Source organism: Phyllopteryx taeniolatus, chromosome 22 (genome assembly GCF_024500385.1).
Source record: "Phyllopteryx taeniolatus isolate TA_2022b chromosome 22, UOR_Ptae_1.2, whole genome shotgun sequence".
In the NCBI taxonomy this organism is placed as follows: Eukaryota; Metazoa; Chordata; class Actinopteri; order Syngnathiformes; family Syngnathidae; genus Phyllopteryx; species Phyllopteryx taeniolatus.
In genome coordinates, this window is record NC_084523.1 from 1,949,528 (window position 1) to 1,974,008 (window position 24,481).

The window sequence follows — 24,481 nt, forward strand, 5'->3', positions numbered from 1 at the left end:
ATAATACATTTAGTTAAAGGCACATTTCAGGACACTCAAGGTCACCGTACAGGGACAGTCAATATCAACACACAGTGATATACAATTGAAAATATATAGTAAAGATACATAAAGTCGCAGCAGTGAGAACGATAGTTTTTTAAGAAGTTTGAAAAATGTATAAAGAATCCATGTTCAACATGTCAGGAAGGAGGGAGTTGGTGGACAGACGGGCTGGAGGAACGATGAGGGGGATGGAGGACGCTGACCTAAGAGTTTGAATGGGATTGTTGATGTGGAGGAGATCAGAGAGATATGAAGGATGGCCTTCAATGTATAGAGAAGAATTTTATAGTCAATGTGCTGTTTGATAGGGAGCCAGTGGAATTGCTGGAGAACAGGTGAAATATGATTGGTGGACAGTGTTCTGGTGATGATGGGGGGAGGCAGTTGGAGTTCATAGATGATTTTATGGGGACTATTAAAGAGGAGGGAATTGCGATCGTCCAGACGTACCAAGATGGCTACACTGTTCGGGATGGATATTGATATTGCAGCAATGGAAATATGCAGACTGGATAATGTTGTTGACTTAAGTTTGGAATGACAACGTGTTGTCCAGGATGATACCCAGACTCTTAACATGAGACAAGGTTGGGAACAGGTGTTGTCAGTGGTGAGGGTGAAGTTGGGATGTTTAGCGAGGATGGATTTGGAGCCAATGAGGACAATCTCAGTTTTGTTACTGTTGAGTTTGAGGAAATTGAGGGAAAACCAGGATTTGATTTCCTGGATACAGGCACGGAGGTATGAGGGTTGGAAGTGGGTTTGGATGAAAGGTAGAGCTGGGTGTCATCTGCATAACAGTGGAAGTGGATGTTGTATTTGGGGAATATATGAGCAAGTGGGAGGAGGTAGATAATAAACAAAATGGGAGCAAGGAGTGAACCCTGGGGAACACCAGAGGAGAGGAGAGATGAATGGGAAGAGAAAGTTTTCAGCTGAATGACTTGAGTAAAATCAGAGGTATAAGATTTGAAACAGTTTAGAGGTGTCGGATGAACCAATTGCGGCTAATCCGGTGAGGAGGATGGTGTGGGAAAAGGTGTCGAAGGCCGCTATCAGGTCTAAGAGGATGAGGATGGATAATAGTCCAGAATCAGCTTCCATCAGGATGTCATTGGTGAGTTTTAAGAGGGCTGTCTCTATACCGTAGCATGGACGGAAGCAGGACTGGAACTGTTCATACAGTATAGATTGCTGCAAGAGAGATAAGTATGGACTTGTGCTGCTACTGCGTTTTCCAGAATTTTGGAAAGAAATGGCAGGTTGCAGATAGGACGGAAGTTGTTGAAGTTGTTGGGGTCTGATCCAGGTTTTTTGAGTATTGGTGTTGCTGCGGCAGGTTTGAGAGACGACAGAACAGAACCAGACGTGAGGGAAGAATTAATATCGGCAGTAATCAGGGGTAATATAAAGGCCAGGCAGGCTATGGACAAAGAAGACAGCAGGGGGTCAAGTTGGCAGGAAGATGGCTTTCATTTCCAAGTGACTTCAGCTGTGTCTGCACCAGAGGGAAGTTGGAAACAAGAGAGGTGTTCAGGAGGAGGGACATGGAGAACTGGGGAAGATGAACGACTGGAATTGTGGTTGTTCAGTTGCAGATGGATACTGTTTTTGTGTTTTAAAAAATGTCATGAGGGAATTACGGTTAACAATGGAATAGAAGGTGGGTGCAATGAGTTATTAACCAATGAGAAGAGTGCTTAATGTTCCAATGACAAGCAATGAGGAGTTCTGCATTATATTAGGATTTGACCGAGGAGAGAGTGTCTTTATAAAACTGAATGTGGACATGGAACATTTGCTTATGAACAATAAGTCAGTTTTTTGGGGAAAGCCACTCCGGTCTGCATCCTTTAGCCTTGAGTTGACGTTGCTGAGGGCAAAACCAGGGTGCAGAGTAGTCGTTTTTTTTTAAAGGAGCAAGTGCGTTTAGTAGAGTGTGGAGACCGTCAAAGTACTGATTGTTATGAAGCTGCAACCAATGTAAAAGGAAGTGTGACTGCTGAGGTCAACATTTGGATGCTGGTGCTAACATGCTAACAGAGCGTGTGTTTCCATGTACGCTGTAAACACATTTAAACACTAAAAAAACTCTTCAACCGATTAAGACCCCATCCACACAGAAACAATCCAAGTCAGAAACAGATCCTTTTCTCAGTATCCACAAAAATACGAAGTGCCTTGATGATGAATGCGCGTCTAAAATATTTCAGAAGCATAGCATTTTTTAAATGACTAATAAGACCAGCAGCACTTGACCCTTTTCAAGCCTTTATTTGGCACATGAGAGCGTTTCCAGTTTAAAGAGCTGATTATAAACAAAAATAAAAAAATAAAAAAAAATCATCATCAAGTTGTGCATGTGTGCGTGCAAGTGCATGTGTGTATGTCACCACATGCACTTCCAGTGCCAGCAGGTCTGGCAATAGGCTCTGACACACTGCCTTCTGCTTAGAGGTTCCATTGATAAATAGGCCCTTGTAGCAGTTTTTCTCCAAAGGGATCCTTGCTAGAAATTAGCTGCCTTGTTGTGACAGTTCCACGCTATGAGGCGGCGGGGGGGAATAAATAAATAAAAAGATCACCGCTCGGACTCAGATGCCTGTTTCGAGGGCATTACTTGGTCTTCTCCGAGTAAGTTAACCGTGCTGGTTTGCATCCCTGCTGGCTGTCACTGAGGGGTACTCTAGTATGCATCCCACTGGTACACAAAGTCTAATAGACGTTTTTGCTTTGAAAGCCAAGTGAAGTGTGTGTGTGTGTGTGTGTGTGTGTTGAATGAATAAGCGTTCGGTGTCTCCACAGCGCAAAAATACTTAACACGCTTAATCGACATAGAAAGCTGTGGGGAAGACACTCAGAAATCTACACAAAAGGAATAGTACAGCTTCCACTTGAAAATAATAGTCTCCCTTCAGTACATGACATAATGTAGTCTACTTTATCCTGCTTTTCACTCAGTTTGACTTCAAGAATGTGTCGAGTAGGAGAAAGCTTCACTTTCTTTGTCATGGAAATTAACAGAAGTTTTAACTGTTTTGTTTTTTTTAATGCAAGAAAGCTGCACATGTGCTCATCTTAATCCTCCTCAGCAAGAGATAAGATCTGTTTACGTTTCGAAGCACACACAAAGTCAAATGATTATCTCCAATGTCTGATCTCAAAGGGAATCACTGCGATTTCTATTAAAACCCACGCGCGGTGTCACATTGTACTCACACACGTACTCCAAGGGCTGCGGTGAGCCGCTCTAATCCAGCAGAATGAAGATTGAAAAGTATTCATCTTTACAATTCGGTCGCAGCAGGTTGGATATTTGCAAATAGCAGCAATCAGAGGACAAAACATTGCTCACCTATTGTTGAATTTGAATTTAGTAGGTTTATAACCTGCCAAACACAAGAACAAAGTGAAGCTAGAAAACACATTTCATATCGAAACAGATATGCCTGTACTTTAGAACAATAAAAGTCCCAATTTGAAGGTATAACCTGATTGGACCGCTTGCGATTTATATAAAAACAACACTTTTGAACATTCCTCCTCTCCACCTCTAATGGGAGCTGAATTTATTCAAGAATGGGAATAATGCAGTTTAGTTGTACACCGCTGCAAACTGCAAATCCAAAAATGTGCCTATTGTTGAACGAACACCTGACAGCGCCATTCGTAACTGAGCATCATTATAGTCTGTGGCTGTCGACGGACACGCTAATAAACGATTGGATTGTTATAAGTTTGTTTTGACACACCCACAGTTCATGTACATAATTAGTTGATATGGGTGGCGAGCTGTGTGACAGTGATATAAAAGTGAATTTAAAATGTGGCTGGCAGTGAGTTTATACAGTGCCTTGGGGTAGGGGAAGTGTTTTAGAATAATGCACAAAGCCAAGAAAGAGATCCACAAACTGGGGTGATAGATTCTGGATATATATATATCTATATCTATATATATATAGATATAGATATAGATATATAGTGTTCAGGCGGCACGGTGGACGACTGGTTAGAGCGTCAGCCTCACAGTTCTGAGGTTCAAAACCCGGTCCCGCCTGTGTGGAGTTTGCATGTTCTCCCCGTGCCTGCGTGGGTTTTCTCCAGCCACTCCGGTTTCCTCCCACATCCCAAAAATATGCATTAATTGGTGACTCTAAATTAAATCTAGTGAGGAGAAGCGGCTCAGAAAATGGATGGATGGATGGATATTGTGTTCAAGGGTTACATTTGGTTTTTAAAATGGGCCATCTCATTTTCGTAGATTTAAAAACAAAATTGGATGTATGTGTCTATGTATGTATTTTTTGCAACCCCACCTGCATGCTTCTACCTCCGCTCTTGTATGTCACCCCATGTCCCTGCCTCTTCTGGAAGAAAGTGCTCACTACAGCCATTTCCATCATTTTTGCAAAGTGTCCCACCATATGTCCCTCCAAGTTTCTTTCCTGGATGCCGAACTTACTCATCACTTCTTCATCACCCCTGTTCCTTTCACCAACATGTCCATTACAATCTGCACGAATCACAACTCTCTCTTTGTCTGGGATGCTCAGAACTACTTTGTCTAGCTCCTTCCAGAATTTCTCTTTCACCTCTAGGTCCCATCCTACCTGTGGGGCATAGCCCCTCATCACATTATACATAACGCCCTCAATTTCAAGTTTCAAGCTCATCACTCCATCTGACACTCTTTTCACCTCCAAGACATTCTTAGCTAACTCTTCCTTTAAAATAACCCCGACTCCCTTTTTCTTCCCATCTACACCATGGTAAAATAATTTGAACACTCCCCCTAAACGTATAGCCTTACTGCCTTTCCACCTGCTCTCCTGGACGCACAATTTATCAACCATTCTCCTTATCATCATATCAACCAACTCCCAAGCTTTGCCTGTCATAGTCCCAACCTTCAAACTCCCCACATTCAGTTCTAGGTTCTGTGATTTCCTCTTTTATTTCTGCCTAAGAACCTCCTTTCCACCTCTCCTTTGTCTTCTAGCTGAATTTCCACCGGGGCCCTACAGGTTAATGGCGCCAGTGGCAGACGTTAACCAGGGCCACGACCGATTCGGCACGGAATTCTTTGGATGAACTCTTATATTTGTTTGGCAAAGTTTTAAGCCGGATGCCCTTCCAAAATATCTTGTGTGAATCCCCATTGCCGTCCCTTGACAAAATCGATGAGTGAATGAATCCTCACAGTCACAGAACAATTCATCCCAGTGTTGACTGTGGAATGCCAAAAGGAATTTACTGTCAACATCCAAGACATGCAGCACGAACGTAAGGTATTTCCAGCAGTTAACACAACAATCGCAATCTAAGATAGTCATCACAGCTCAGTCAGTAAATGTCAAGAGCTAACATCCCACAAGCCAGCAACATGTTTTTTGCAGCAGTAAAATGAAACAATGCGTGTGTGTGTGCGCGCGCATGTGTGTTTTTCTGTGTGTGTGTGCATGTATGAGGGGAATTTAGGTAGGAAAAATGAGAAGACAGATGAAGCTGGAAAGTACTGTATAACTGGGTTATGTTCATGAGAAATATTATTTGGATATTTTCAGGTTTCAGGTTATTTTCTTTGAGGGGAAGCATGCCAAGGACCAGAAGCAGGAGGCAAGGCTTGAAAAGTCACTGTGAACCGGCTGCCGAGGATTTGCTGAGCGGTCCCTCTACAACGTATTCAGGGTGGCGCTGGGCCTCACCGGGAAGACAAAGAGGAAGGGCCATCAGGGCCGCAACTGAAGCCGCAGAGAAATCCACAAGTTGGCTACGGATCAAGAGGGCAGATCTGTGAGCAAACGCTGCTGGGACACAGGCTAGGGTCTGAACAACACCGGTCGGGTCGCCCGGATGCGGGTGTCTGATGTCGGCAGACCCGAAACACCCGATGACCCCGTGTTACATCGCCGATGTTGTATCCCAGCGCATCCGCAAGATCTATATTTCACCCTCTCTACAAAGCCAAACTATTGTGGTCTTTTAAAAAAAATAAAACTATAACTAAACATAACTAAAAAGAACTATGACCACAGCTGAAAATATGATCCGCTCTTTTGTCACACTGCTCAATTAAGACAACGCTGTAACTGCATTCGTCCAAGTGGTAGTAAGAAGCATGATTATCTAAAGATTTAAGAATGAAGGGTTCAGTTATACCCTGATAGGACAACTGCAAATGTTGCTTCAATGCATTTTAGCTTTGATGTAAGTTAGCTACTTTTGATGACCCTTTTGGTTCTGGAAATAGTACAAACAGTTAACTTGGAAATAAAAATGAGCTCTACGGCGTACAGTGACGTTAACCCATATACCGCTATCTAAACTTTAAGGCGATGGACTCAACAAGGCGTCTGACTTCCAGTGTTCACTTTGATCTCCACCAGGGGATGTCCAAGCATCACCTTTCACCCATCCACTCTCCCTTTAGTTAGTGGGACATTCAAGAAGTATCAGGACGATTACTGTCCATCTGAAGAACGATACAGAGAACCAACTGCGTATGATTGTATTCCAGCTATCTTGAGCAACACTGAACGAGTTGAGGCCTTTTGGCAGATTCTGTCAGGACGTGAATACAAAACAATACGGTATGTTCCAATCTTCCCTAATCTTATTGCGTCCTATTACGTTTTTTCTTCATGTCGAACAAATGACCTTACTCTGATTGGACACAGATGGGGCTTCAGTGGTAATATCAAACATTGCACACACAATATTTCACATAGGCTCCCAAGTTCCCCTTCCCAAGCATAAATTATTTCAAAGGTTTGCAGTCGGCTGTCTCGTGTGCCTGTCGCTGTGCTGAAACAAGCAACAAATGGACCACAAACTGCTAATATTACTGTCCAAATGGCTCGGCTCGAAACGCTTTCAGGAGGCACTAAATGGGCTTCTCGTATATCAAAAGTTTGACAACGGAAATCCATTCAGAGAGACTCGCACCGTTTGTTGAGGTGGCGACACTGTGATTAAGAGGAGCTTCACCGGGGCAGGTGTCACAGGGTCGATTTCGTTGAACATCTGTGATGGAAGGTGCCCACCTAATAACGTCGGGCACGTCTTCTCTCTCACCCCACTTTCCAGATTACTGCTTATCAGAGGCAGCTCTCTCCATATGCATTGACCTCGCAGCATATTGCATCCGGTACGCTGCAAAATAAGAAATACTTTGACATGCATCTGCTTCCAATCATCCTTTTACCATCAGTGGTTGCAATATACAGATTTCATAAATCAAATCTGAACATTCCCGTTAGGTAGGCAAGAGATGCATACTGTGTGTTATTAAGGATGTGGTAGGGATCCATATATGGACATGATGTGACTGCCAGTTGAGAAATCTTGGCAATACTTATGGTTCAAAAACACTGTCATGCAGATGGGGAAATGCATATGCTCCGTCACTGTGGTTAGCAAATGGGTGGATGGAAATACAAAATACAAAATTGTATTATTAATGCAGTAATGGCGGGAGAAAGAAGAAACAAATCTTAAAATGTGCTGTCTTTGTCTTAAAATGGGCTTTCTTGGTTTCATGCCACTCGGGTTTCAGGTTTAACTTGAAGCAGCACTCATTTACATCAAAAAGCAAACATTTTTGAACTCTCATATTCTCCCTAACTGGATTCAACAAACAGTTTGTGCTGCTGCGATGGCGTCCCTCAAGGATCCATCGCCGGGCCGCCCCGAACACAGCGGCTAAGTGGGTCACAGCGAGGCTTTTAATCCTTATGTAAAAGTCATCTCTTTGAATAATTTTACTTGATGGAAATTAGTCACGGCAGAGGTCATAGTGTGGGATTCAACTCAAGGGGATTCAACTCTGTGCTCGATAGCCTATGCGCATTAACGGATTTAAAATATCGATTGATTCAGTATTATTATATATACATGTGATGTACAGTATGTGATGTGTGCGCTGTATTTAGATCATTAGAGTAGAAATGTAATTGTCATCAAGCATGTTTATTATTGTCATTTACATTATGATCAACATGGTTTTAACAGGAGACATTTGGGCCTCAATCTCCAGCAGTTATTCTCAACAATTTGGTTTAAAGTGGTCACTGATGGTGGAATGATACATTCGCCTGACTTTGGTTCAGGCGGCACGGGTTCAGTTTCCACTCAGTGACGGTGTGAATGTGAGTCTGAATGGTTGTCTGTCTCTATATGTGCCCTGCGACTGACTGGCGGCCAGTTCAGGGTGTAGTCTGCCTTTCGCCCGAAGTAAGCTGGGATAGGCTCCTGCGACCCGCGACCTTGAATAGGATAAGCGGTGTAGAGAATAGATGGATGGATGGTTTAAAGTATTTTTGTTTTATAGGTTGTATTAACCTTCTATCTTGTTGTTCTTGTCTGGACCAATCCATCAATTATATTTCTATGATATTTACTTCTTCCATCTTGTTACTGTATCGCAGTGTCCAGTACTGAAGCGGCAAAATGATCCAATTTGTTTGACTCCATTGATTTTTATTGAGTGATTTTTTTTTTTCCCCTTCCCTTTAGTTATTTGAATTCATTTCCAAAAATTGTTTGGGCACCCTGCCGTCTCATGTCATTCTATGGGGAGCTAAACGGTGTTAACTAGTGCTAATTGGGAGCCGCTGGCACTCTCTTACAATTTAGGAGGAAATGGATTTGCAAATGCAGGTACCAACAATTGAGCAGCGTGAATCTGATGAAGACTTGCCTTGAATTCCTTTAAATTATAGTAAAGTTTCTAAACATGATGTCTGCCATCTTGATTGTGGGATCTCCAGTCCATATTTGGTACAGATGTTTCAGTACAATATTCCTGCTACCTAGTTATGCCGCTCCATGTATGCCTTGCCTGCCAGTATCTTACACCCTACTGTGATGCGCTGCACTGTCTTTGGCGCTTCTTTGCACAGCCTGCATCTGGGATCCTGTGTGATGTGGTAGACCCCTGGCCTCTATTGAGCTTGTTTAGAGTCTGTTCTTGTGTTGCTATGATTAGTGCCTCTGTGCTGTCTTTCAGTCCAGCCTGTTCTAGCCACTGATAGGTTTTTCTCTATGTCAGCCACTTCTTCAATTTGTCAGTGGTACATGCCATGCAGGGGCTTGTCTTTCCATGACAGCCCATCTGGCTCCTTCTCCTTATTGGCCTTCTGTGGCCTGAGACATTCATTTAGTAGTTTGTCCGCGGGGTCCATCTTTTTGATGTATTCTTGGAGACCTGTTGTTTCCTCCTGGATAGTGCCCGTGACACTCACTAGTCCCCCCCCCTTTCCGCTTTGTGTACAGGCTTCGGATGCTGGACTTGGGGTAGAACCCTCCGTGAATTGTAAGGCACTTTCTTGTCTTGATCTCAGTGGCTTCCATCTCTTGTGGCGCCCAGGGTATTGGAGATACATATATAAATAATTTGTTTCTATGCCGATCTGTCAAAATATTGCTTTACATGAAACTGCTCCGTGAGAGAAAAGGTCGTGGACCGCTGATTAAAATGACTATACCGTATGATGGGTATCTTTGGCAGATAAAGTCTTTCTGGCCCGAGGCTCTGAGCACCCGCTATATTTCTTGTCCGTGCCTGACAGCAGCTGCAATTGGCAGACGCAAAGCAAAACAGCCAAGAACCGTCATGTTTCTACTTGGTGTATGTCCAGAAATGTGTGGGAGCGATTCCATGGACTATGTGCTTTCAAAAACCATTTTCAGTCACCAAGTCGCACATACTCAAAATGTTGCATTTGAAAAGCAGAGCTCATGTTGTAAATAGTAAGTTAGCATTTACATTAACTTGTCTAAGTTGGGGAATCATTTTTGGCAGTCACATTATACCATGAGGTGATTTGGCAATAGGTTAACAAAGGTTTTTGGAGCCAAGTTATGCAAACATGATCCGGGATGAAAGTCATGAAAGCACATGCACAATGGATAACGGGTTTATCTTTAAATTCATCATTTTACTGAGGAATGAGAAGAGCTGTGATTGCCCAGCTTTCTTGCCTTTGTTTCTCTTCCTTCTCATGCACATCGACTGGATTTTCCCGCACACGCAATTACATCTGCACATGCACACAATCAAAATGCCGCGTTCATATTTTTTTTTCCTCCTTTATCTGGAATAGACAGAGACATGCAAAAGAGCGGCAGCAGCGCATATGGTGCTCATTTCTGCATCAGTGGCTTAATGTTCTTAAGTTCAAGGCTTTGTTCAGTGCATCATTGTTTTTAATAGAAAGACAAAGCCGTGCTGCTGTTAATTCACAGTGAGGGAATAAAAAAAATAAAAATAATAAAAAAAAAAAAAAAGAGTCCACCCATTGTTTTTGTCACCTTAGAGAAAAATAACTGACAGGTAACAAATAGAGGAAGCTCTGGAGTGTATGTTGACTGTGAGATTTTTGTTTCAACAGAATCGTCCTTTAAATTGATGGATTTTAGAGATAACAAAAGAACAACAAGAGTGATTTACAACAGGATCAAACTCAATATACAATTTTGAGGTTGATGGTGACTGCAAACCTCACAGCTTTTTTTTTTGGGGGGGGGGGGGGGGGGTCTCAACCAGTTAGCTTTCGAACTTGTTGCACACTTCATAAGGTACATTTGCACAATGTTGGCTAAATCTGAGAAAATTCAGACAAGGTCGTCTATATATATATATATAGGGGATATATATATATATATATATATATATATATATATATGTATAGATATATGTCTGTATATATATATATATGTATGTATATCTATATTTATATATATATCTGTGTGTATGTATGCACATTCCTGACTAGTTGTTGTTGCTGGTTTAAGTATTTTTTTTTATATGAGCATGACGATTGTGTTTCATTTACGCCATCCTGTCTGTCAAAGCACTTTGTTATCACGTCTTTTGAAAGGCGCTGTGTAAATAAAGTTATTATCGCGAGTGACACGCTGTGGCGACTCCCTGACAGGGAAAAGCTCAGAGTCACTTCCTCTGTTCTTCATTTGGTTAAGATCACTGAAAGTAAAAGAAAGTTCTGCAGAACCCAAAAACTTTTGCAATAGTTCGAATTAATCTGTGTCGTTTGCAGTACAGTACAGTGCTGGACTTGACCAATTTAAGTTTTTTTGTTGTTGTTGTTGTTGTTCCTGAAAAGGGGCGGAGCTTGAGTTGGGCTTCTATCAGTGCTGCGTGGAGCGGAGGAGCGACATCAGACTGGCTGCCTCTAATTCTTCTTCTTCTCCTCCTCATACTCGACCCACGAGATCATGTCCCGTTACGATCCACAGGTAAGCGCACGCAAAAAAAAAAAAGACCCAAGTCATGTTGTCGCTGACGTACTGGAACGCATTCAAACTTAGATGTGCGTTTTTGTTTTGTTTTAACAAAGGAGTGCGCGTCGTCGCTGTGCGCATTTTTGTGGAACATGTTTGGCCCGTTAGCCGCTCCCTCCTTTGTGCGCTCTCCTCATTTTTTTCGTTATTTTTTTTTCATTAGCTCATGCAAAAAAAAAAAAAGTTGGCAGTCACCGAGGCTTGAGGAGAATGTCATTTATACAAAATAAAGTTCACGATAGCGACGTGGTTTGGAGTTTTAATCGCGCTTTCGCCCTATCAGGACCAAAATAGTCAGTTTTTTTTTTTTTTTTTTTAACTGCATGAATCCATCCTCCAAACTTTTTTTTTTTTTTCTAAGAATACAATACTAACATGCATCTCCAGACCACAATTGTCCTCCAGCGAGGGTGCTCTGAATCCACCGACTATCTGGTTTCAAGGTAACACTTTTCTTTGTGATCTGCTCAACGCCCTGAAGCAATTGGCGTCCCCCTACTCATACTGAACTTGAGTTGGCCTCCAAGTCTTTGATAGCAGCTTTGTCACACACTAATGTGTGTGAAATGTATGCACGGAGGGAGGGTTTTGGTCAGGGGCGAGGGGCTGTATTGGTGCCTTTGTCTTTTTTCTGCATTTTTTTTGAGGACAGTGATTGAAATTGAAAGTGTATCCGATGAGAGGGAGGTGCTGACGATGCAGTTGTGTGATTTCAGCCACATTTCTCGAGGATGATGGAAGCCGTCACTCCCCGGCCACACCATTAGGTACAGTTGCACAATCCAAATCAAGAGCCCAATCGATAATGGTAATGCTCAGTTTTAATTGGCACGGTCAGAAAAGTGCGAATAGGGAGAGTGTGTGTCCGTGTGTGCTTGTTTATGTCTGTATGTTTGCCAGATTATACAAATGCAAACTTTTGCGGATTCCAATAAAAGCAGTATATCCAGGAATCATTGAGAAACGTCTGTGGAAAATGTCTTCATCGCAGTTCGGAATGGAGTCATAACTTAAAGGGTTCTGTTTCTTTCTTACAGTTTTACTAACTCAGTCCACTCTCTTTTTAAATGATTTCGACAGGAACATCTAGTTACTATAATACTGTGTTTATTATTGGGTTGCAGTGACAGAGGACTGCATTGCATCATACTGACAGCTGTTTCTAATATTTTTGCCACCGCTGCAAACTCAAACCACAAAAATAAATCCAATTAATGTCTCTCTGACATCGCATTATCTTTGTGTAAGGGCGAAATTGTTGATCGAGCTCTTGCATTGGATATCACTGGTTTGCGGTGTGTGTACCTAACGGAGTGTCTGGAGATAAGGAATGTGTTCAGATTCCAAACTCAAGGATCACTTTGTCAAGTGTGTAATTTTACCTCACGCAGACCATTCCGGCCATTTAGCCTGGGCTTGAGTTGAACTCTTTGCACCTTGCTAGGTTTTTATCTCAACATAACAGTTAGCATCATCAACCAGGGGCACAAGGTAAAATGCTATTAAATTTGGGATCCAGTTTTAAGGTCCCATGCCGTAATTTATATATTTTCTGTCATTAATAATCGGTATGGAAGTAAATACATTTTCTGTTGTTCCTAATTTAAATATGGAAAGCAGCTTTGCTCTGACCGGTCCTTGGCGATATCACGGCATCTTGTGGTTCACTCGACAATGATCGCGAGCTTTGCTACTTCATCCACAGTTCCGTTATAAATTCTAAATATAGTTAAGTATTCATGTAGAACACATGCATACTTTGTAGCACAGGCATCAAACTCAAGGCCCGGGGTCCTAATCCGGCCCGCCACATAATTTTATGTGGCCCATCAAAGCAAATCCTTTTGCCTCAACTTTCCATGACTCTTGCTAAAAGCTGTAGCAACATTTCAAATAGTCTTATGAAGTCAATCATAAAGTTGAGATACTGCAAGCATTAATTTTCTTCCCAAATTCCTTTTTGTATTAACATCGGTAACCCGGTTTAACGTTAAAGCGCGTTGGAAACAAACTTTTTCATTATTTCACTTTTGTGCTTTTCAAGGTGACTCGGCAGCGGTGGGGCGGCGGCCTTGCGCCCTCTATTGACCGAGTGCCACTGAATACTATGATAAGGCAATGAAACATTAATATAGTGGTACGGTTATAATGCCCCCCAGAGGAAAAGTGTATCAAGAATGTGGGCCACGAAAAAAATGAGTTTGACACTTCTGCTTTATAGACTGTATTTGTACGGCTTAGCGGCGACAGAGACTCGCTCACTTAAAACCCGGAAATGCTGTGTTGCCATTCAGCTGAGTACCAACCACAAAGTGGGCAGGTACTTGAATAATTAGTCAGGATCTACGTCACAAACACACAGAAATTTGATCCGGTCATTTTGCAAGCCTTACGCCGTTTATTGCCTTTCGCATTCAATCGAGAAACTGCAAAAAATGTCAGACTTTAACCAAGTCACAGACTCATTTTGACCTGTGTTATGCATAAAACAGGAGAACAAAATTGGATTTTGACGTAATGGGACATTGAAGTGAATTCATGCGCGGAATACGTTGGCTGTAATGTTTTACAGTAAATCGTGGCGTGCGTGGCAGTGCGCTCACAAGAAGTATTGTGTAATTGTCACTGTGCAGACAAAATGAAATGCGGAGGTAATTGTACACGGCGATAACAGGGCTTTGGCCGCGTCGTCGTTTGGGCCGGGCAGGCAGGATGTAGGGAACATTGCCACGCATTTCCGGAGTCTGGAGTTGCACTGTGTGGTCGAAGGCCTCTTGTTACTGTACGCTCCCTCCCTCTTTCTTACTCTTGTCTCGCTCCCTCCGCTCTGATTAAAGCTAAAAAAATGGCAGATCAGGTGACCCCATCCGCCTCATTAACGTTATCATCAACATGCGTCCACACGCGCGACGCATGCATGCGTGCCGTTCACTCTTAAAAAGTTTGATACTAGAGCCCCTTAATCCACAAGCGTATCAAGTTCCAAAGAAGGAATCCACCGTTTACCACCGCTGAGCAACAGCTGCCAACAGAAGCGGAATAGGATGGAAAATACATTTTTAATGTACAATATGTTCCTCCCAAATCCAGTTTCCAGTCACTGCATGCGAACGTGTCAGCCAAACATACGTTGTTTCCTCGCAGCAGGTGCCAGCACTATTATCCCGGTTTCTTCTCATTATGGACCAGCGAAACTACAGCATGCAGCTGTTTCTATAACCTTTCACCTGGTTTCTATGCAGATTTGTTTCTCTTGGGAATTTGAGTCGCGATGCCGTTTGTGATAAATGCACTTAAAGTGAGTTTTGCGAGTGTAGTTGTGACTTGACAAGAAGCTTATGGGGTCTGGCTACCCACCCCCCACCCACGCTCCCCCTTCTTCTTGTGAATTGGATACCATGTAATTTGAATGCGCTGAATCCAGAACCACACTGTTTGGACCCTCCGGAATAGGAAAAAGAAAGTGAAAGCGGTCGCGCTGCCTAATTGCAAGCGAAATCACACGAGGGCATGAAACATTAGACCGTGTTTAGTTAGGTCCTGGAAAATACACCGTCAGAGCTTTGCAATACTTTATATAAATCCTGTTATTTGACGTTTTAAGGGGAGAACCCCCTACCACCGTCGCCCCTCCCTCGCCATGACAGTTCCCTCAGCGTAATTTAGCGTTCTGTTTGTTTGTCGTCATAATGCAGCAAAGCTGACGTGGCGCAATTCTATTGGAGAACATCCACTCTGCCATCGGATAATCGGACATTTTTCTACAATTGGGCTCACGCGGTCTCTCTGGTGAAGGAGAGCGCTGACTCATTTTAGTCCCTCTGTTTAGTCAAGCCGAGTCTGGGCCGCGGTAACAGAGTTAGCGCAAAGCTAAGTGACATTTTATCGAACTACATTCACTTAGCCGTTCCGCAGAGGCACATTCAATACGGTGAACGCCCTTCACCCTGATCATTTCTTTCGGAATGAACTGCAACTTTTGTTCTTATGAGTAACAAACCATCACGCGGGCCTGGAAGCCCTGCGATTGAATTTCCCTAGGCTTTTAGTCACAGTCTTAAAATGCTAGCGAGATCAACCTTTCATTCGTGTCGTTTTTCTGCCTTTAAAGCGCTATCACTACAAGCCAGATTGCCTAATAAGCAGCACGGCATGTCGGCATTGGTAATTGGCACGTTGGCCCGCCATCTGCTCGCCGCCAGATGCCAAGTTCCGCCAGAAGTTTCAAAGTGGTGAAACAAGACATTTGTAATCCTTTTTTTGTTTTGTTTTTTAGCAGGTGATGATTTTAATCTCAGTACTTTCTTCCTCACTTTTCACAGAGTTTTTGTGGATGATTGATTGAGTGAGAGTGAGGTCAATTCTCCAAAGCGGCTCTTCTGATGTCATCCTGGAGTGCTGCATGTTCATTCAGCTAAGCAGCTTATTTGGAAAAGTGTACAGTGTTTTCGACAGGAACATTTTGCCTTTTGGCTTCTTCTCGTGATAAAACAAGCACAGGAAATGTCTCTGTTCGCTGATTGGCCTTGTCCTTTCCTTTCGCGTCCTCCCCGCGGGACCGCAAGTCGTGCACAGCCCTTCTCTGTGGAAGCAACTAAGGCTTCCACTCCACTCCTCCTCCTCACCACCATTACACCCTTGTTTTCTTTTGAAATTTGCATACTCCCCTTAAGAACAAAGGTTCGATTCAACTAATTCTGTACATCGACGTTTCAGTGTCAGTCCCCATCCGGCATCCCAAAACCAAACGGGTTTTGCCAATCAAAAGCCTGTCAAATCAATGTTTTAAGTCCCATATTTTGAGGTGGTGGGTAATTAAAGGCGCGTCGAATAATAGGGTGGGGAAAATCTCAGAGGTGTGTGTGTGTGAAAAATACCTTTTGAGTGTAAACACATGATCAGTGAGGTCATGTGTTTACACAGTGAGCAAGGTTAACTGCTCTGAGTCGCACAAGGAAAAGAGTGCCGGAGGGGTTAGGGACAGACAGGGCCAGTGTGTGGGTCATTAATAGGCTCGGTGGATTTATGCTGGTGGCTTATGGAGGCGTTCTCGGAGAGAGTGAACGACACGTTGGACGTCCGCCATAACGTGAGATTTGTACACAGACGGCGAGGAGTGACGTCATACACATAAAAACAATCGCCTTGTCCTTAAATGGGTATGCACATGAAGCAGACTTCCAAATCTGCTTGTGTTCTTTGGAAGAACTTCAAATATGAGAGCATTTTGGTTTCTTTTTTGCCATTTGCCTTTGTTTAACCAACTTAAACAAATGTGACGCTATCGTGATAGATTTCCAAACGTTGTCCTATTTTCTTAAACACTCGGGAATAGATGGTAAGAGGGTCTTATGTGACTTTAGGTGTTGCTTTTGTTGGTTCATTGCCCAGCCACAAGAGCCGCTATTCTCTGTTCACCGGAAGACACCGGTACAAACCCGAGGCATCTCCCTCACGCCCGGCAAAAATGTACTATCACGTTGGCAGGTAGCATATGTAAAGTTCAACTTTGCCCAAGGTGTGGTACACACAAAAATATTTAGTTATTTGCCACAGACCCGAAACATAGATAACAAATCGGGCATTCAACAGTTTGGGCCATCATGTGTGTGATGTGCTCCGATAACACACAAAGATTCTGTTCAGCCGCCGATCTCAAAGTCTCACGTGATCACACGTGGTCTCAGAAAACCGAAAAAGAAGAAACACTTCCGTATACGCGCTAATGTTTCCGAAGAGTCTTGTAAAATGTCGATGTTCTCAGAAAGCAACTAACTTGGGAAAATACTTCTTGGCGTCCGGGGAACCTACGTTTCTAAATAAAACGACATCGGGTAAGACGTTTTCATTTACGGTCTCTTCCGTATTCGTCAATCTCGGGCGCTCCTTGATTGGCTAGATCCTATTCCACGTCACCGTTCTCGCCGTCGTGACTCGGGAGAAGTCGGGGTTCCCCACGCACAGGAAGTGTTTTGGTCGTAAATATCCAACACGTTAATTATTTGAGATTGTCGGCCCCGACTTGTTTGGCACCAAAAAATCGGAACGAATCCACTCTTAACACACATCAGACCTGAGGACAATCGTATAGGATAATCTTATAAAACTGAAGATTGTCTGGCGTTTGGGTCAGAATCGCCACAAAAACAGGCCGTTTGTCTTTATGCGCGTACCGGGCCCAAGTGTGAATATACCGCAGGTGCTTCTTATTCCACAGAGTTTGCAGGAAGCCAGTGGGGATATTGATGACATTCCTATTATTAGACCCGCACAAATCTGGAACGCGAATATCTGAAGGTCGAAAATGTCAGGCCTGTCATTATACGGCCTTAGACCAGAAGGATTCAAGGAATGGATTAGGACGTTGGCCTTTGCATCCTGGCCAACAGGGACAATCTCGCGTCTTGGTGATTCTATGGGTTACGGGTGCGTTTCATGGATTATGTTTGGTCCTGGGGTCCATGCATGTACTGTATTTTATGTCTGAGCTCCGCAAGGCAACAGCACAGCCTGGAGTCCATGGCCAGTTGCAGTCAGGAGTAGCGGTAATTGTTTTAAGAGCACATTTATAGAGTGTAGTCTTTTGTGCCTCCTAATCAGAAGCATACTCGCAGAGATTTGCATAGGAGCCTCTTGAGGATCCCTCAGGAATGCTTTACCGACAAGGCTGGCGGCGGGGACACTCCACTGTTGCCATTACTTTCCACTTCATGTGTCACTGCCCTGTTGAGACGAGGAGGAGGGGTCGGGGGGGGGGTCGGTGAAAGTGATTAAGACTGAAGATCAAAAGCAGAGCCATTCTTCCATCAACACCCCAAACAAATGGAGAGTGTGTTCAGGCAAATCCCCATTGATCCCTTCCCTAGTCTTTTAGACATGGAACCCAGCGCCCCATTTCCACCTAGCAATACAGCTCAGTCAGCTCTAGTCAAGAATGCTTTTTTTTCCCCTGTATTTTAAAAATTTGCAAAGCCTATCAAAATATTGGTGGTAGGACAAAGCTAGACCATAGCTCGTGATGGAAAGAGCGAGGCCTGCATGGTCTACCGGTTCCTGTAAAGTACTGCGATATCTCACCATCAAAAATGCAATTGCAGACTTTCAGCTTTAATTTGAAGGTATTGACAATCAAACCAGGTGAACGGTGTCGGACTTGGAGCAGATTGAATATGTGCCTCCCGCTTTTTAAGGGACCGATCGGCTGCCAATGGAACTGGTCCCCTTGTATTTATTGAGGATGTGACTACTGAAAAAAGCATCAGGGTAAGTTCTGAAGTGTTTAGGGCAATATCATCTGCTCATATTTAGCCAAATGCTTCAGAACTCATTGGACTGTGCTTCACAGCGTGACCCAAACCATACTGCGAAAGCAACCAAATAGTTTTTTAAAGGCAAAGAAGTGGAATGTTTTGCAAAGGCCAAGTCAATCACCTGACCTGAATCCGTTTGAGCAGGCATTTTTTCCCCTGAAGACAGACAGAAGGGAAAATGCCCCAAAAATAAGCAGGAACTGAAGACCGTTGCAGTCGAGGCCTGGCAGATCATCTCCAGGGAGGAAATCCAGCGTATTGTGATGTCTACGTCTACCTAATTGACTGGCTGCAAAGAATTTGAAACCAAGTATTACAAAGTGAAAGTTTGATTTATGATTGTTAATTTGTCCCATTAGTTTTGGTCCCTTAAAAAGTGGGAGGCACGTAAACAAACTTCTGTTATTCCTACACCGTTCACCTGATTTGAATGTAAATACCCTCAAATTAAAGATGAAAAGCCACAGTTACAGCGCATCTTGTTGATTTCATTTCTAATCCATTGTGATGTTTAGAAACAAAGAGAGGAGGATTGTGTCGTCGTCCCCCCAATATTCATGGACCTGACCGTATATGATGCGATCCATTGGGTGGAAACGTGAGTGGTATAGTGCTTCAAAGTTACCGCTTTAACAGTTTCTCCCAAAAATTGCAGTCCAGTGCCCGTCATCTATCCTGTACAGATTAAATCTTGTATTTTTTGTGGAATCATTTCATCCTCTGTTGGGTCATTTGTAATTTTGCCTCTCCGCATTCTATTCTTATGTCTGGCAAGGGCACAGGGAGAACAAAAATATGGCTTTAGAAAACCATTTTAATCAGACAGTGCTGTGCAAAGGCCGGGGTTGGCATGGGAGATCTCTTAACCTCATCAGAGCCCTGCCAGTGGTGATTGGAAGAAATACTCATTCAGGTTTTATTGAATAACCTTAGCCCTGGACCGCAGGGGTTTTACTGTAATAGAGCAGCTCTATAGCCACTGAGGTGACAGCCAAATGGTACTTATTAAACGAAGGCTTGATTCATACGACGTGCCCTGCTGTACATTCGCCTTCTCGGTGGTTTACGGTTCAGCTTGAACGCTTCTGTCCGCTTATATTTTCAACAAGCGAGAAAAAACACACGTGCTTGCTCACATACACTGTTGTGGAAAAGAAAAGTCGTGAACAATATGTGATTAACATATACAATACACACCTTGCCCCTCATCTGTATCTCCCATCATGTGAGTGGGCTTCAGGAAACGCAGGTGAACAAGGTCACAGCGTATTTACCCGGTACACACCTCTTGTACACAAAGTGAGCATGACCTCGTAACGAAACGGCAGCAAGGATTAATTAGCCACCGCATTTAGACTAATGGCTCCTTCTCTTCGGATTAAAGATGGCACATGTCACGCAGGGGAGATTTAAAACGTGAGTGGTTTGAAGTCTGCGTCTGCCTTCCAAGTCGCCATGTAATTGCTCTTTCTTTAATGACCTAAAACAATTGGCATCAGCTCAAAAGATCCACGTATCAAACCACCGCTAATACAGACACTGCAGTATGTCTCATCTGTCGTTTATTGTTTTTTTCTTGTTGCTTTTATTGAAAAATACTCATTAGCATATTGTTGTTTTTGGACTCAGATGTTGCTTGTTATTAAGCACACATACAATAGAGTGCAACGGTGGGAAATCAGTGGCCTCATTAAAAGTAACTTGATTAGGAAAAAAGAATATGCCCCCCTTGCACTCACACTCACCACTGAACAATCGCTCTTGTTATCAAAGATGCCGTCTGGCTTGCATCCCACTTTTTTTCTGAGTGTGCCTGACTTAGATTGTGATCCCCACATTGCCACTCAGCCCTGTGGTAGCCAACTGGTAGACCGACTTGGAAAACGGAGCCTTATTAGTCCAGTTTAGACCTAATAATGACCGGTAATCGTGCGCCGGCCAAGCCAAACTGGGCACCGAGGCTCCAGATTGGCCTGCAATGAAATAGCAGTCAGTCAACAAGTGGTGGTCGGAGAGGAATAGGTATGCATTTTGATGCCCTTAAGACAGTTCGGGCACGCATCCATGTGTTTGAGAGCTCAATTGACCCAGGCGGAGACAGCAGTTCGGAGTGAGAAGAGATGGACTAACCCCCCGTGGACAGAGCTAGGAGGCGGGATAACTGCATTTTTGGATTTATTCCCATTTAGCGCTGCTGCTTTGTGAACCAAATCTCATTTCCAGTTACGCCATCAGCTAAAAAAGCGCCGGCAACAACCTCGGCGGAGCGAGCAGCCTCTGAAGAGCGCCGCTCAATTATTTACAATTTCATGGCTGTCTGAGATATGTGTTATTCCAATAAATTTAGGAATTAGTAGCCTTAAATACCACACATATATTAACCTCTAAAGCTGAATTTTATCCTCAATTTAATGGTAAATACCACATCATGCTAATGGAATTCAATTGGGCATTCCATGGTCTTAATAAGCTGTAGTCTAAAATTAGCGCACATATTAGTGAAGAAATGGCACCAGTGAAACGCTACGATGTGCGTCAAACTCATTTTTGTCTCGGGCCGCATTGTAGTTACGATTTCCCTCAGAGGGCCGTTAGAACAGTGAAATGTTTAATCACCAAATCATACTATGACCATTACACAAAAAATTGAGGGATAACTAGTTTTGAAATGAGAAGACAAGGATCATAGTTTGTTCATTTAAGTTACTGGAGAAGAAGGGTTTGGTAGCAGAAAAATGCAACTCATCTCAACATTATTGTTCATTAGGTACAGATTTTAGCAAAAATCACGGTGAGTCGATGAGCATGATTTGCTTTCGCGGGCCACATAAAACGATGTGGCGGGCCGCAACTGGTCCCCGGGCCTTGAGTTTGACACCAATGAATGAAATGAACTCCCTGGCCTCCGAGTTATCAGACAGACAGTCCAGTGAAAGAGACAAAAGGCAGAGAGAGAGAGCTTTGTTATTTCTAATGGAATTTCAACCCTAATTGTGAATGGGACACCATGGTAGAGCAGATATGAGGGTGTCCAGTCCTAGCGGTCACTTTGTCCGCTAAACTGTCCGGGAAAAAAATGAACAGTACACACACCTGCAATATTAATATTGTGTGACATCTGAATACTTGACAATTAAAGGAACCTTGATGCAGAGGGACAGTTAACATTGACCACTGTTAGGAAACTTGTTGGCGAGCTGCCACACTGATAACAAACCACCAGCACAGCCACGCACAAAAGATGTTGTGGAGCTCATCAAGCTTCACTCGGAACAGAACCTTCGCTATGACATGACCGGAATGTGTTTTCTGGATGAAGAAGTGAGCTCTCTTCTCTCAGTAAGACAAAACGGATATGCTTTTCCAGCAGAGGTGTGTCATTTTTGCTTCTCGCTGTCAACCAGGGTGGGTGAGCTGTACTGGGAAAGTGATGGATTTACACCGCAGAATTTTCTGCTGACTTGCGCAGTATTCCCATTAAAAGCGTCGCTTTCCTATTACATTCCTTCTTCATCTCGTGTGTCGCTGCCATTTTTACTGGCTCAGTCTTGCGCAGCACACAAGTCACGTAGTTCAGTACAGTTCAATGTCATTCAAAGAACTTATCGCCCCATTCAATTCATTTTTGGCTGCACGCTGTTTTCACTAGATAGTGTCTATTGTGCCATGACGGGAATAGATGGGAACGGCACGCATCACGGGTCAGGACACAAACGAAGGATGAGGCGGTGAAGGGGTGGTATTTGTTTAATTCCATTACGGTACAAGATTGTGGCTTATTGCACTTCATTTTTTTTCTTTTACGTTAAGATTTTAAAATCATTCAATGTATTTACATAGTTTTCTAGTTAATGGATAGCTGGAGCAACTCCATAGCTCTGTGGTTCCCAGTTTTGACACCAAGTAACGCATTCAAAAATACATAAGCTCTCCAAGTACCGCCATAATGCCCGTCCGTCATTACAATATAGAAGCATAGAAGGCTGAAGTGTTCATCATAGTTATTTTTGTATGTATTACTGTGAGCCGCTGTAACATTGTGCAGTTTGAAAATGAGCACTGTGCTTAAACATAAGTAAAATGTAAAAAAAGTTATACTCGTATAGTTAAAAATCATTGTACAAAAAGGTAAAATCAACCTTGTACATAAAGAAATGTTTACAAACAGACCGTTCTTAAAGATTAAATGTGAATGTTTGAAATTTAAAAGTTAAAGGTCCCATACTTTTGGCTATTTAGACCTCCATTTAGAGTGACTCTCGAACATGGACTTCATTTAAGAAAAAGACCTTGGTTTTGTCAGTGTCCAGAAAATCCCCCTCTGAGAACTACTTCTGTTTGACCCAGTTTTGTATCTGCTTTTTCCATATTTGGCTCAGACCGCCCCCTTTCCTCTTGATTGGTTTGCCTCGGCGTTGAAGACCCACTTGTGAGCGCACACTGGCTCGGGAGCGGAAAGGGAAGGCGGAGATATTCGCTAGCGACGTAGATAAATTCGAATGACCTGATTTCAGGCCTCTAGACAGAAAAACGTCTGGAACTCAGGAATGAGTGGACGCTTTTAAATCCGATTTCACATGTTTACTTGGGCATAATAGAGACAATATTACATTCCAAATACCAAACTGCATTTGGGCAGGGGTTTTTTTTTGTGTGTGTGTTTTTTTTTTTTTTTTGCCATGTACCACTGACTGCCGTAGCTGAAGCTAACCTACAAATAGTCCTATTTTGGTAACTAGTGGATTGATTTGTTGATTATAAGCGGTGTTGCGATTATGTGAATGCGTTTCACTCTTGGGAAATCTCAATCCCGCTCTCCAATCCAAGGCAAGTCCAAACAGCGTCATGGGATCACTCTCGACATCCACGGTGAGTAATAGAGCCACTACCACCCCACCCTGGACCAAACAGCCCCTTAATCCCCTCCTATCTCGCTCAAGGAATGCAGCCCCTTATTTTGAAAAATACCTTGTCATGTAATACCCTTGAAAAGTAGCCTCGCAGCACAAAGAAGGAAAAAGAAACGGCATTCCACCATGTGATTTAGTGACGTGTTTAAACAAGACAGGAGAGATAAAGATTTATGACATTTTGACGAGATTTAAACAAATGTCCTCTGTGGAAATGGCTTATTTTTTTTGCGTATTTGTACTCGGCTGTCATTTTTGCAATTGGCTCCCAGTGTGTGTGGCTCATTGCATCATGCTTCTGAGTCTTATGTATGTTTCCATGTAAGGCATGATGGGAAGATGTTCTCCGTATGTGTGGTTTGACTGCGACATAAATCATCCGGCTGCTTGTTTTTTTTCCTGTTTTTCTCATCCACTAACTGAAACGTGGCTTTTACAGGAAGTACGTCACAGATATTGTCCGAGAATTTTCACTTTTTCAGCATGTCTTGGAATTACCATTACAATCATAATCATTTATGCTCTTTTAGCCGTCTTTGGGGTGTATGTGTATGCCCGGTTACGAGAGAAAAAGCATAGACGGAGCTCTGTTTTATTTTTCGTCCTTAGCGAAAGGCGTTTGTGTTCCATTCTTTTTTTTTTTTCAAATCATTTTCATCGGATTCTGCTTGATATTGTCGTCAGCTGGATAAACTCCCATGTCCGTTGGCAGCAGCGGTGCTTGGTTTAAAACCTAGCATATATCGGCGCCTGGTTACGCCAGAACCAGCGGCCCCGCTCACTAGTAGCAGATTAACGTCCCATTGAGGAGACGCAGACTCCTGGCAGGGTCTCATTTACTCTGACACAAGGCAGGTGTCGAAAGGAAGCCAAGCAAAAGCCACAGTAGGTTTCATTTTTAAATTTGAATTTATA

General features: G+C 43.1%; 1 protein-coding gene across 11 annotated transcripts in view; it reads left to right on the top strand.

The window, feature by feature from the left end:
* The window catches only part of cald1a (caldesmon 1a), a 156,473-nt gene that overhangs the window by 99,317 nt on the left and 32,675 nt on the right, over nucleotides 1-24,481 (top strand). For 7 of the 11 annotated variants that reach the window (XR_009786586.1, XR_009786587.1, XR_009786589.1 and 4 more), the window contains exons 2-3: nucleotides 11,169-11,301; nucleotides 12,063-12,154. Coding sequence is in view for 1 of the 11 variants with exons in the window: in XM_061762500.1 (XP_061618484.1) it covers nucleotides 11,169-11,301; nucleotides 12,063-12,154 (225 nt within the window). In the remaining 10 variants the exon portion in view is untranslated. Of the gene's footprint in view, nucleotides 1-11,025; nucleotides 11,302-11,766; nucleotides 11,790-12,062; nucleotides 12,155-23,486; nucleotides 23,526-24,481 lie in introns of those variants that run through there. The other 4 variants (XR_009786596.1, XR_009786594.1, XR_009786597.1 and 1 more) reach the window with 4 other exon arrangements.